A 14,730-nucleotide genomic window follows, 5' to 3' on the forward strand; every position below is an offset into this window, starting at 1 on the left:
CCGAATGCGGTGACACCTCCTCAGGAAACTGAAACTGAATGATTTCTTTTACGACGATCGTTGACATCCCTCTCTCTCTCTCTCTCTCTCTCTCTCTCTCTCTCTCTGTGTGTGTGTCTCTGTCTCTGTCTCTCTCTTCGCTTCTCCACGGCTGCCTTCACCTCACTCCATTCCCATCCTCCAGCCTTTCCGCTCCCACTTCTCCCCCCCAGCCCCCCCCCCCCCCGCCCACCCACTCCCCACCCCCTATTCCTTTCGGGTGTGTGTATTGTTGTTGTTGTTTAACTTACTTTGAATTGTACACGAATAATTATTACTTTTTTCTTTTTCTTTTTTTATATAATTATTGTTTATTTATTTATTTATTTATTTATGTACGCTTATAGTTGACTTCATCACGTTTTTGCGCCTTATACATATTATTAGTAGTGGTAGTAGTAATTTTTTTATGTATTTATCTATTATTTATTCACCTTTTTTTTCTCAAGGGTTACGCTGCTAGTCAGGCCTCTGCTTGGCAGATGTGGTGTAGCGTATATGGATTTGTCCGAACGCAGTGACGCCTCCTTGAGCTACTGAAACTGAAACTGTATACGAATAGAAGAAATATCCTAACTCAGATTCAAAAGTTGAACTTACTGGTGTGTGTCAATGGTTTCACACCATCTGCCTCAGCGCAACTGAGCTCACAATGCAGGAGTGTCTTGGGGTGGTTTTTGCAGATACTGATATAGGCTCAGTTCACTCACAGCGTAACCAACCCAAGACTTTACTGTACCAGTTGTGCTGAATATTTTAACTTTTTTTTTTCTTTTTTCTTTTTTTTCTTTTTTTTTCTTTTCTTTTTTATTGTGGGGTGGGGGTATCTGATGGTAATACATTAAGCAGAATGGTTCGCGCCTCAAGCACAGCTAAATCCTGTTTGTTTTACGTAGTTCTATGGCACAATTTCCAGTGCCAAAGACCAGTTTCACGTCCGAAGGTCTGTCTGGTCTTTGCTTTTTAGACTGGAAAATGCTATCGTCTGTGACTCCTGATCTTGACCTCACTTACACTTGAGAAGTTCTTCTTCCTGCCTGAAAATACCTGTTGCAGAATAAAAGCCTTTTAAGCGTGCAGTGAGCAGCAACCTGAGAACCGTTTGTGTGTATACTGTCGTTACCGTTGACGGTGGGTGAGACAATGACGGCCGTTTGAAGACGTACACGGCGGCGCAACTTAAGCTGTATAATAATGTTTGAGGATGTGTGTGTGGCGTGATACTATCTCTGTTAGCGCTTCTCGGCTCTACAAGCAACAATACAGAGATAAATAAATATGAGCTGCGTGTTGTGGATAGAAATGAAATCAACGGCTTTCTTGCACATACAGCCATGTACCTGCTGAGTGGCTACATCAAGGGGAAGACGGACACCATTGTGGTGCTGTCAGGGGAGGGATCTGACGAGCTGACTCAGGGCTACCTCCATTTCCACCTGGCTCCCTCAGCCGCTGAGGCCGACCGCGAGTCCCGTAGACTTCTCCAGGACCTGCACTTGTATGACGTGCTCAGGACGGACAGATGCACCGCTGCCTGGGGGTGAGAAAGTTGAAATGCATTGTTTCCGTGCCGTGCCAGCCTTGAAATGGGTAGCTATGGGAAGCAACAACAGCAGCAATAACAACTACAGCAACAACAACAAGCCAACACTCTGTTAGAATGACAAAAACCCCGATTTATTAATTTGGAGAAGAAAAAAAACGTCAAGCAGTGAAACCTGCTTTTCCTGTGGCTTTCCAGACTCAGTGCTGGGAGCTTTTGTGATTCATTTGGATCACAGTCGTTTACTTCCGTGCGTGTTCACTCCTTTGCACGTGTTTAATCTGGTGGTGTGATATTTCTGTCGTTTCTTATTTTTAGCTTGCCTCGAACTTCTTAGAATATCAGCGCTGTGTTTGTACAGCCTGGAGGTCCGTGTGCCTTTCCTGGACCACCAGTTCACCAGCTACTACCTGTCCCTGCCCCCTGAGGAGCGGCAGCCCCAGGAGGGAGTGGAGAAATACCTGCTGAGGTCTGCCTTTGATGATGGTCACCTGCTGCCCAACGACATTCTGTGGAGACCCAAGGAAGGGTTCAGTGATGGGGTGTCCCCAATCACCAAGTCCTGGTTCGAATATTTGCACGAGTTTGCTGACAGCCAGGTGAGAGAAGTTGTGACTGACATGTGTGTGTGTGTGTGTGTGTGTGTGTGTGTGTGTGTGTGTGTGTGTGTGTGTGTGTGTGTGTGTGTGTGTCTGTGGTGTTGTTGTTTTCTGTTTATATCTGTCTGTCTCTGTTTCTGTTTCTCTGTCTCTGTCTCTGTCTCGGGCTTTGTCTCTCTGCTTTCATTCTCTGTCCGTCTGTCTGTCTCTCCTTTAGATTATTTTCTTCGTTGTTAACCCGTTTCTTATTCCTTTCTGAGTTTTTTCTTTAATTCTTTGTCAGTCAGTGTGGCCTTTGTTCCAAATCGAAAAATGTAGATTTATGTAGGACTTTTTTGTGAAAAGTAATCTTATCAGTGCCAACTGGTTTTGGAACGTATATAAGAATTGTGCTGCTGTTTAAACGAGAAATACAGGAACAATTTCCCTCTGTAATTAATTCACAAAACTGAGATTCAACACGGAACGTATTCATATAGTCACCACCGTTGTCAACCCCATCCTCTTCACTAACCATCATCGTCATTGTCATTATCATAATGATTATGCGTAAACTTTTATTCAAAAGGATCGTTTTAAAATATGACTGCAACAACATCTGTGGGGGGCGGGAAGTGGGGGGGGGGGGGGGGGCACCTGGCTCCAGAAGGCGAGAGCGTCAAGACAAGAATGCCCACCCTCGCTACACCTTAAAAACTTCATTGTGCTGGTCAGGCAAGCAGAAAGTTTGTTTCGTCTACTATCCTCATTCGTCTTGCCAACGAGAAACTCCAAGCAGAAGAAAATGAAAACTATTCTTACATGCCGACACACGAGCACGCTTCTTCTTTCCCCCACCACATTGACAGAAAGTAATGGAGGGCTGAGCGAATGGATGGATGCATCCATGTAAAGGCGGAAGAGTTGAGTGCGTGAGTGGCTTAGATGCTCCCTCGTGGTTAGATGCATGAGGCAGTCGCAGCGCTCCATCCTCCGCGGTCCTCAGCCAATTTACTGGTGCCAACCCACCGTCAGTTACCTGAGGCACTGGCACTGATTTCTCACATCACTGACTCATATCGCTGTTTTCCGCCAGTTTATCGTGAGTGAGAAGCCAAAGAGTTTCAGTTTCAGTTTCTCAGGGAGACGTCACTGCGTTCGGACAATTCCTTATACGCTATACCACATGTGCTTGGCACATACCTGACCAGCAGCATAACCCAACACGCTAGTCAGGCTTTGAGTGCATGCATGCATATTTATGTACCTATTGGTGGATTTCTTTTACAGTCAGGCCTTGAGTGCACTGATGCATGCATATTTATGTACATATTGGTGGATTTCTTTTTATGTACATATTGGTAGATTTCTTTTTATGTACATATTGGTGGATTTCTTTTACAGTCAGGTTTTGAGTTCATGCATAAATATTCATGTACCTATTGGTGGATTTCTTTTTCATTCAGGTTTTGAGTTCATGCATGAATATTCATGTACCTATTGGTGGATTTCTTTTACAGTCAGGCTTTGAGTGCATGCATGCATACTTATGTACCTATTGGTGGATTTCTTTTACATGATTTTGCCAGACGACAACCCTTTTGTTGCCACGGGTTGTTTTTTTTCTGAACGCCATGTAAACGCTGCACACGGGAGCTCAGTTAATCGTCTCATTCAAATGACTGGACGCTCAGTTTGATTTTCCCGTCAAACATGGAGAGATGATAATGATAACAATGATAATGATTAGTATTTATATAGCGCTAAATCTTGTGCAGAGACAAATCAAGGCGCTTTCACATCAGTCAGTCACACGCATATCTAACTCTAGACTGAAAAAGGGAAAGGGAGAGATCGGGAATAGAACCCACACCCTCACGGATACTGTATCAGCATATAAATGCCTTAACCGTTCTGCTACTTTCCTTCTCACAGTAACCAAACAAATCAGCCTTCCCTCTGCCGGCCTGTTTCCAGGTCAGCGACGAAGAGATGCGGACCGCCAAGTCCATGTACCCCTTCAACACACCCTGCACGAAGGAGGCCCTGTTGTACCGCCGGACCTTTGAGAGCTTGTTCCCCACCAAGTCCTCCTGGACCCCTTACTTCTGGATGCCTCGCTGGACAGACAGCACTGACCCCTCTGCTCGTGCCTTACCTCACTACAGGCAGTGAGCCGGAAACACGTGACTGATTGTATGACATTGTGGCTTCCACCCCCCCCCCCCCCCCCCCCCCCCCCCAGCTCCCCCCCCCCCCCCCCCCCCATCTCCCCCATCATCATCATCTGCACCGTTTCAGTGGTATTACTCTCACACCGCTCAATTTAGATTCCTCCATACACGGCCACACCCGGGTTCGTCCGTCACAGTTCCAGAGTCGGCAGTCCGCAGGGAACCATCGATGTTAGGTCGCCAGGAGGCCACACACCAGAGGAGACCCTGCAGTGCTGGCGAGTCACTTCGGTGGTGTTCAGGGGTGCCTGTTCTGATTTAACGTACTTAGGACACCACCTACTAAGCCCCCTACTAACGACAGTAATGGCTTAGTCGCGGAGCCAGACTGAGTGAGCGTCCCTCCCAGAGTGGAGACCGCCACCACGTCCCTCAAACAACAGCCCCCCATGAACCTGCCGACACTGAAGAAAAGACGCATCCTTGAAGTGGATGACACTCGACTATGTGGTCCCAGTCTCCCCATTTAAACCCACAGCACACTCAACTCTGGGTAGGAGCCGGCCACGGGCTGAAAAACCCACCTCTGATGGGATTCGAACCCGCGTCCTCCCAGTCGTCAGTCCGTGACGCTAACAACTTCGCCACGGTGGCTGGTTGCTTTGTAGCTTTTTTATTTGGAGAGGGGGTGTAGGGGGAAGGGCAGGGGGGAGTTGGAATCATTTTACTGGTGGGTTTTCTTATCTTTTTTTCTTACACTTTTTTATTTACAGGCAGCAAGCATTAAACACGTGACTTATCGTGCAGCTCTGTAGCTCTTTTTTAAAATCATGGGATTGTTTTGTCGGTGTTTTGGTTTGTTGCTTTTTACTTTTTGTTGTTGTTTTTCTCCGTGGTTTATATTTGGCTAGGAATTTGTTCTTGTCCATTTTACAAAAACTGCATGTTTGGTGCATATCTGTTATGCATGTGTGGGTGTATGTGTGAATGTGTTTCTTCATGTTTTACATTTATTTGCTTATTTATCATCATTGTTGTCTTATTTATGTATTTATTTATTTATTATTATTACTATTACCTTTTTTATATTATAATTATTATTCATTTATTTATTTATTTATTTATGTACGCTTATCTATTATTTATTCACCTTTTTTTTCTCAAGGCCTGACTAAGCGCGTTGGGTTACGCTGCTGGTCAGGCATCTGCTTGGCAGATGTGGTGTAGCGTATATGGATTTGTCCGAACGCAGTGACGCCTCCTTGAGCTACTGAAACTGAAACTGAAACCATTTTACATTTTTAGCGTGTTCTTTCAGGTGTATGGGGTCATCTGGTATTTGTTGTGACCCGAAAGACCAAAGGTTGATGCAAAGCGATACAGCTTAATACTAACACCCGACCGGAAAGCAAAATGTTGTCACAATCTGGTTTCAAAGTTAGAACTATCATGATCTAATGTTTCACATTACTCTCTCTCTCTCTCTCTCTCTCTCTCTCTCTCTCTCTATCTATCTATCTATCTATCTATCTATCTCTCTATCTCTCTATCTATCTATCTATATGTACTGAACGGGATAGCGGTGGGGGGTGGTATAGGGGAGGGGGTGATCAAGAAGTATGGAAGTTGATCGTAGTGACAAATGGGATTCCATTATATTTCTGTCTCCTTTTCTTTTTCTCTTTTGTTTAGCGCATGCAAAACTCTGCTGCCCGACTCGTCCTCAGAAAGAAAAGATCTGAGCACATCACTCCTCTTTTGCAACATCTCAACTGGCTCCCTGTCTCACACAGAATAAAGTACAAGATCAGCACTAAGTTATAAATGTATTCACAAATCTGCCCCTTCCTATCTCTATGGCTACCTCACCTCTACACTCCATCTCGCTCACAACGATCGGCTTCGGATCCACTCTGTTTACGCATACCCAGATTCAAACACTCGACTATTGGCCGCCGTTCTTTCTCTGTCTCTGGACCTTGCATTTGGAATGAACTGCCTCTTTTGCTTCGTCAAGTCTCCAAACTCAGCGCTTTCAAGTCTGGCCTTAAAACCCACCTCTTTCCCAAAACAATCTCCCTTCCCTGCCTCTTCCTTGTCTTCAGTTTCTCCAGCTTTAGAGTTATGCATGCGTGTGAATGACTGGTGCGAAAGCGCTTTGATTTGTCTCTGCACAATATTCAACGCTATATAATTATCATTATTATTATGATTATGATTATTATTAAACTGCATCTTCCCCCCACCACCTTCAGGGCGAGGGCTGCATGTAATAAAGCTTGTAACTGCTCAAGTATTACACTTGTTAATAAGAATTTACTTGTTCATGTTTGGAAATTGAAGTGTTTCATTATCCACTTTAATTTAAAACTACAAAGAAGTATAGAACTCTGATTTTCTGTTTGGAGGTGTTCTTCACTCTCACCTTCATACCACACTTGTCTTCATTGACTTATTTGTTGTGGTGATGTGGGGGTGTTTCCAGTGGGCTTGCCGTTGTCAGTACGAAGATGTGTATTAATAAGTTGTTTTTATCGCATTAAAATCAGATTTCGTTTGCATGTGTTTTGGCTCGATCGATTTTTCACCGTATGCACAGAATGTCACTATAAAGACGTGTGTGTGTGTGTGTGTGTGTGTGTGTGTGTGTGTGTGTGTTAGAGAGGGAGAGAGATGTGCATGGGTGACTCGAGTGCGCGCATGTGTGAGTGTGAATGTGCCTGGCGTGTGTATGCATGTTCGCATGTGTGTGTGTGAGTGTACGTATGTGCGTGTAGGTATGTCTCGTCAAGGAGAACCGTCATATAGTTTTCTGCAACACACTTCCAGTATATACGTGAAGGTACGGGATTAGCAGCTGGTCTGTCATCTGATCAAGTTCGAACTGAAAACAATGACAAGTCTCGATGTTTTCCTACTTTCGCGACTGAATCTGGTTCTTAATCACAGCCAAGAATGGACTCACACATACACAGACCGCCGTAATAACACCAATCGGTTTATTGTTGTTTCTTTGCTTGTCCTTTTTTTTCTTTTTTTTTAAAACTCAAACGTGTGTGTGTGTGTGTGTGTGTGTGTGTGTGTGTGTGTGTGTGTGTGTGTGTGTGTGTGTGTGTGTGTGTGTGTTATTTTTGTTTTCTTTTGATGTTGTTTCTTGACGTAAAAACACAAAAACAACCGTGACAGCATGGAACTTTTCTCTCTTTTATTTCGGGTGGGAGGGGTTGGGGGGTGGATGGTACAGTGAGGAAGAGTGGGGAGGGGTCTTAGACAAGACAAACATAATAATTTGCTAAGGGTTTGGTTTTATTCGGGACTGGTTTCAAAGAAAGAACCTCCATGACACGATTCGAGTTTTAGACTGGTACGAGTATGCGGAGGTAAGTGTGTTTTGACACTTTTTTTTTCCCGTCTCTCGCCACTCCTTCACATGTCTGCCTCTGTCTCTGTCTGTATCTCCGTCTCTATCTATGTCTGTGTGTGTCTCTCTCTGTCTTGCCCCCCCCCACCCCCACAACCCCCTCCCAGTCCCCTCACCCCGACCCCCCTCGCGCCTCCCGCGCCCCTCGCCCCCTCCCCCTTGCTCTCTCTCTCTCTCATACGGACAATTTGCAAAATTGTCCGCTCTCCCTCATTACCATCATCTTCATGTATGTCTCATTCGCTTGTTAACTCACTCAGTACGGCCAGTCCTCTCTCCTCCTCTACACAGACCCTTCGGATGTCCAGTAGGTGCCTGAATGACCCAACCTTTAGCTTCCATCGTCAGAACTGTGGTATTCTTTGTCAACATTCACCTCCTCAGTATAAGAGCGTTCCGCTTGCAATATTTTGATGATGGTAATTGGGATGAAACGCTGTTAACGTCGTCTCTTTCGCCGTTCGTATGGAGAGAGTTAATATATATGTCCTACGTTTTTTTTGTGCTTTTCACTTTCTTTGATATGTGTTTAAACGTTTGACTCGAGAATGGTGCGGCGCTGTCGGACAGTATCCTATCTGATAATGGCCAGAGCAAGTGATAATGTTGCCATTATCACTTCTCTCGTTAACGTAGGTAGTGGTGATCTGTGCACTGTCCTTGGAGACAATGACATGTATTCTCGTTTGGAGATGTAAATTTCAGAAAACATGTCAGTCTGGTATACTTTGATGGTGTTTGGAGGGTGCCCCAGGAAATATGATATCATGTCAGCTGTTTTGACAGCTGTCAGTCATTCAGTAGTGAACATTGTGATCACAAAGGTTCGATTGATTCAGTGCCAGAAAAAGATGTATGGGTGCATGTATTTATCGGTATGTGCATAGATATGTGCGCATGTATGTGTGTTTGTGCTTGTATGTGCGTAGATGTATGTATATATATATATATATATATATTGTGTATATATATATATATATATATAGAGAGAGAGAGAGAGAGAGAGAGAGAGAGATTTGTGTGCGTGTGTGTGTGTGAACTCAGAAAATCAGAACTCAGAACTCATTTAATTGTCGTAAAACCATCATAGGAATTATGGACACCATAAACTAAACACAACAAGCAAAGTGTGTGTGTGTGTGTGTGTGTGTGTGTGTGTGTGTGTGTGTGTGTGTGTGTGTGTGTGTGTGTGTGTGTGTGTGTGTGTGTGTGCAGGAATTAGTTTTGTACATGATGCTTTGTCTGTGAGAGAAAACAAAAAAATACCGATTACAGAATTTGTGCTCGGAAATCACGACACAGTTGTGTGCACATAAAAATAAAAAGTCATGACTTCCGCCCCCGTGCCCCATTATTTCTTTCCCACCTCCTTCCCTCTGATCCCATCGAACATCCCGCTCCCTCCCCTCCCCCCACCCCCAACCCTCCCGCCGCCCCCCTTGATGTCGTCCCATTGTTATATTTATTATTTTCCATTTTATCTGATAATGCTATCACGTCAAACCAACCGATACCAGTATTTCAATCCTAACTGAAACGCAACAGCCGATCGATGTTTTCGGAGCCTAGTCTGTTGTAACAAATCAACAAGAAACAACATCTTTTTAACTCTTTCCATACGAACGGCGAAAGAGACGACGTTAACAGCGTTTCACCCCAATTACCATCATCAAAATATTGCAAGCGGAAGGCTCTTATACAGAAGACGTGAATGTTGACAAAGAATACCACAATTCTGACGACGGAAGCTAAAGGTTGGGTCATTCAAACACCCACTGGACATCCGAGGGGTCTGTGTAGAGGAGAAGAGAGGACTGGCCGTCTTCAAACAGGTGTCAAAGCGTGGCGACTGATCCTTACACCGTGGCGCTATATCACATCTGCTGGTCAGGCCTTCAGAGCCTACCCCATGGAATTTCCAGTGCTTTGTATTTATTAGAACAGTGATTTTGTTCACTTCAGTTTGAGATCCTGCAGCTGTCGGCTTCAGTTCCAAGGGTGACAATTATGAGTGAAAGTGCAAACCATAAGCATCAGTCTGTCGCTGGAAATGACCAACAGTTCATTTCCACCTTTCTCAGATGACCGAAGCCATACCTGTGTTATATGTAACACACACACACACACACACACACACACACACATACGCGCGCGCGCGCGCACGCACACAAGCACACGGGTGGATATAATTGCCTTTATCGCGATATACCTTCAGCAGTACAGACCTACCGATGTTTGCAAGGATGAATGTGAAACAAGCACTATGTGGTAGGAGAAACTTGGAGTACCTCAACATGTATCACTGTGTGCTGAAATTCCAAGAACTGATACATGTCGCAAATTTAAGTCGGGTAAAAAAAAAAAAGTGAGACAGACCGACAGACAGACAGAAAGGGCGATCACATCAATATTGCAACAATACTCGCGTTCATCAAATCACAAAAAGTCGCCATTCCAAAACAGGGGTTAGCACTGAGTTCATACTGGTATTACATGTTTGTACTGTTCTTCAGTCAGGATTGAAATTCTCTCTCTCTCTCTCTCTCTCTCTCTCTCTCTCTCTCTCTCTCTCTCTCTCTCTCTCTCTCTCTCTCTCTCAGTCCTCTCCCCCTTTTACAAAGATATCACAGTTGTCACGGGCAAACAATGTATGAATTACTTTCACGAACAGTTTAGAGTGCCACAGTCTGTTGCCTTCATTCTAAAAACAGTATTTTATTTTCCTACACACACCAATGTCAGTTAAATGTCAGACTGGACTCTTGTCCACCTCTCTCTCTCTCTCTCTCCCTCTTTTTCTCTATCACTTCCCCCGCTCAATCTCCCTCTCTCCTCCTCTCTCGTTATAACCTTCCCAGATAATCGCTCCATTTCTTTGCGCCCCACTAATCGCCCGTTGGGGAAGAAGGGAATGGGATTTTCTTCTTGGTCCTTGGGGCAAAGGGGTTGGTAAAGTCTTATATTTCCTTTTGTTACGTTTCCGTGAATGTAGAAGACGGACGATGCGAAGAAGGGAAGGAAATGAGCAGGAAGTCTGAGTGTCAGAGGGACGTTGACAAGTTTGGAAATCCGGTCGGATAGACGGTATGTCTTCCAGAATTCCGGTTTCGTCTCTAGTCCTTCCAGCTAACGAAAATGAAACAGCGAAATTTGGAGAGAGAAAAAAAGTTATTTGTTTATTGTTTGAGATAGTGGTTCGTCCGTCGGGATCGACGAGGACCATCAAATAATCCTGGGGGTGGGTGGGTTGCGCTGTGTGGGTGCGCAGATGACTGATCAGGCCAATCCGCGCCCGGAAGGTTCTGACGCAGTGTGGACAGGGGATGGTGGCGGCTGTCGGGGACTTGCTGGCACTGCTTTTCCTGGCCTGTCTGCGTTGCTCTGCTGCAGCGATTCTGTTGGCCTCACAGGATTTGGCGCCTTTGTGGACAGCTGAACGCCACTTTGGTCTGTCCATTGCATTCAGCTCCCATGTGTCGTGGCTGATGTTGAAGGCCTTCAGAGAAGCTTTCAGAGTGTCTTTGAAGCGCTTCTTTTGGCCTCCATGGGAGCGCTTGCCATGTTGGAGTTCGCCGTACAGCAGTTTCTTGGGGAGCCAGTGGTCTGGCATGCGAACTACATGGCCTGCCCAGCGCAGCTGGGCCTGCATCAAGATGGTGTAGATGCTGGGCAAGTTTGCACGAGTGAGCACCTCTGTGTCAGGGATCTTCTCTTGCCACTTTATGCCGAGAAGTTTTCTGAGGCTGGTGGTGTGGAAGTGGTTCAGCTTTTTGGCGTGGCGTTTGTAGACTGTCCATGATTCACATCCATAGAGAAGTGTGGTGAGAACTATGGCCTTGTATACTTTGAGCTTCGTCTCCAGGGTGATGCCTCTCCTGTTCCAAACGTTCTTATGGAGTCTGCCGAAGGCAGAGCTGGCTTTGGCGAGTCTGGCATTCACCTTGTCGATGACAACTGTGCGAGAGAGTGTACTGCCCAGGTATGTGAACTTGTCCACCGCGTTCAGTCGTTACCCGTTGATGAAGATGTTTGGTTCAACGTAAGGCTTTCCTGGAGCTGGCTGGTGCATCACCTCAGTCTTCTTTGTGCTGATTGTGAGGCCAAAGTTGTCACAGGCAGCAGAGAACTTGTCGACACTGTGTTGCATGTCAGCTTCGGAGGCAGCGTTGAGAGCGCAGTCATCAGCAAACAGGAAGTCGTTGACGGTGTCTGTCCTCACCTTGGTTTTTGCCTGAAGCCTCCTGAGGTTGAAGAGTGAGCCATCTGTGCGGTACCTGATGCCAATGCCTACGTCAGCGTCTCTGAAGGCATCTGTCAGCATGGCTGAAAACATGAGACTGAACAGGGTGGGGGCAAGAACACACCCTTGCTTGACTCCGTTGGAGACAGGGAATGGTTCTGAAGTCTCTCCGTTGTCTTGGACTCGGGCCAGCATTCCATCGTGTAGTTGCCGTATGATGGTGATGAACTTTCTGGGACATCCGTACTTTGCCATGATTCTCCAAAGGCCATCTCTGCTAACAGTATCGAAGGCCTTGGTCAGATCGACATAGGTGGAGTAAAGGTCGGCGTTCTGTTCCTGACACTTCTCCCGGAGCTGCCTGGCAGCAAACACCATGTCGATAGTCCCGCGTTCTTTCCGGAAGCCACACTGGCTCTCTGGTAGGAGACCTTGCTCAAGGTGCGCTATGAGACGGTTGAGTAGCACTCTGGCCAGAGTCTTGCCTGCGACGGACAGCAGGGATATTCCACGATGGTTGTCACAGGCCTGACGATTTCCTTTGCGCTTGTACAGGTGTATGATGGAAGCGTCTTTGAAGTCCTGTGGAACTGCCTCATGCTGCCAGATGAGCTGGAACAGCTGATGAAGCTTCTCAGTCAGCGCCATACCACCTTCTTTGTAGACCTCAGCTGGAATGGAGTCAGAGCCAGGGGCTTTGCCATTGGATAGCAGACGGATAGCTTTCTGGGTCTCCTCCAAAGTTAGAATGGCATCCAACGACTCACTGACTGGCACCTGGGGGAGTCGGTCGATGGCTTCCTCATTGATGGTGGAGGGGCGGTTCAGTACGCTGTCAAAGTGTTCAGCCCATCTCTCAAGGATCCCGTCCTTGTCAGTGATTAGGGTAGAACCATCAGCACTGAGGAGTGGAGCAGATCCGGAGGTGGTGGGACCGTAGACTTCTTTCAGGCCGTTATAGAAGTTCTTCATGTCGTTCCTGTCTGCAAAGCCCTGGATCTCATCACCTTTGTTGCTCAACCAGGAATCCTGCACCTGCCTCAGCTTCAGCTGGATGGTGCTGCGTGCGCTCTTCAGTATGTCTTTCTTTGACTGTGACTTGGGATCTTCAGTGTGGGCTCTGTAGGCTTGGTGTTTGTCTTCTAGCAGCTGCTTGATCTGGGTGCAGTTCTCATCAAACCAGTCTTTGTGCTTCCTGACAGAAGGCCCCAGGCACTCCATGGCAGTGTTGTACACCGTCTCATGCAGTGCGCCCCATGCTGCCTCCACATTCTGGTTTTCCAGCACGGTGGACTCAAGGCGTTCCTCCAGGGTGTCAGCAAAGCTCTGCTTGATGTTGCCTAGCTCCAGCTTGTTGACATTCAGGCGTTTGAGTGCTTTCATGCCCTGAGGCCGTCTCTTGGGCTGGATGCGGAGGTTGAGCTTGGAGACGATAAGACGGTGGTCTGTCCAGCACTCGGCGCCGCACATGGCCCTCGTGACTCGTACGTCCTGCCTGTCCCTCTTCCTGACGATGACAAAGTCGATGAGATGCCAATGCCCAGAGCGATGATGCATCCATGACGTCCTGTTACTGGTAGGGAGGCAGAAGATGGTGTTTGTGATAAGAAGGTCGTGCTCGGCACATGTCTGGAGAAGTAGTTGGCCATTGCTGTTACAGTTACCAACCCCATACTTCCCAATCACACCTTCCCAGGAGGTGCTGTCACAACCACCTCTCGCGTTAAAATCACCAAGAATGATGAGCTTGTCTGCGTTGGGAACAGTGGTGATGACAACGTTCAGGTCCTCGTAGAACTTGTCCTTGACCTCATCCGGGTTGGTCATGGTGGGCGCGTAGGCGCTGACAATGGTGGAAAACTTCTTCCAGTTGCATATAGGGAGTTTCATCGTCATCAGGCGATCGTTCACTCCTTTCGGGGGGCCAGCCAGCTTGCCAACGAGGGTTGTCTCCACTGCAAAGCCAACTCCAGCCTCACGTCTCTCTTCAGGTCCGCGACCACTCCAAAAGAAGGTGTAGCCTGCGCCTCGCTCACAGAGTTCGCCTTCTTCTGCCAGTCTGGTCTCACTTAAGGCAGCGATGTTGATGTTGTACCTGGCTAATTCACTCGCAATGAGCGCTGTGCGTCTCTGTGGTCTGGCTGAGTCGCCTCTGTCCAGAAGCGTACGCGCGTTCCATGTGGCAATGGTCAATGGGGTGCTCCTTGTTTTCTTCTTTCTTTCCTTTGTGTGTCGACCGCTTGAGTAGGGTCCCCGTCAGCAGCGGTATGCTGACTAGCGTGGTGTGGAGCAGGCAATGTTTAGGGCACCTTTTCTAGCCCCTTCCTCATGCCATGGAGGTGAGCAGTGCTGTCCTGAAGAGGGCTGCTCAGTCGCTCAGGGCTTGGGGAAAATGATGGTATGGGATGGATGACTGATGACTTGCGCGATGACTTTGTTTATAGTGAGGAGGAGTTGCGCACCGTCGACCTCACTCTCTTGTCCGAGACCGTCTGTATCCAGTGGCAAGACGAGGTCAAGACGACTGGAGATGGAAACGGATGCAGTGGATGACCAGGATGTCCTTTGTGCCTCATCTTGCCCTCAGCACTCCACAGTGCTCTGCTGCAACCGCCTTCCTCTCCGTTGAACCATGAAGGTTTCTTCCGCAGAGACCGCCGGATCCAGTCTTCACATGCTTGGGTAGACAAGCCTAACTCACCGAGGGTTTGAGACCCGTCGGCTACCCTCACCTA

The 14,730-nt window shown here is 47.0% G+C and overlaps 1 protein-coding gene across 1 annotated transcript in view; it reads left to right on the forward strand.

Annotated features, from left to right (window-relative positions):
• Positions 1-4,335, forward strand: part of LOC143294072 (asparagine synthetase [glutamine-hydrolyzing]-like) — an 11,229-nt gene extending 6,894 nt beyond the window's left edge. Inside the window, exons 7-9 of the mRNA XM_076605488.1 lie at positions 1,372-1,579; positions 1,944-2,181; positions 4,138-4,335. Coding sequence (XP_076461603.1) covers positions 1,372-1,579; positions 1,944-2,181; positions 4,138-4,335 — 644 coding nt within the window. The remainder of the gene's footprint in view (positions 1-1,371; positions 1,580-1,943; positions 2,182-4,137) is intronic.
• The last annotated feature ends 10,395 nt before the right edge of the window (positions 4,336-14,730 follow it).

The sequence above is a fragment of the Babylonia areolata genome, chromosome 19 (genome assembly GCF_041734735.1).
Source record: "Babylonia areolata isolate BAREFJ2019XMU chromosome 19, ASM4173473v1, whole genome shotgun sequence".
NCBI lineage: Eukaryota > Metazoa > Mollusca > Gastropoda > Neogastropoda > Buccinidae > Babylonia > Babylonia areolata.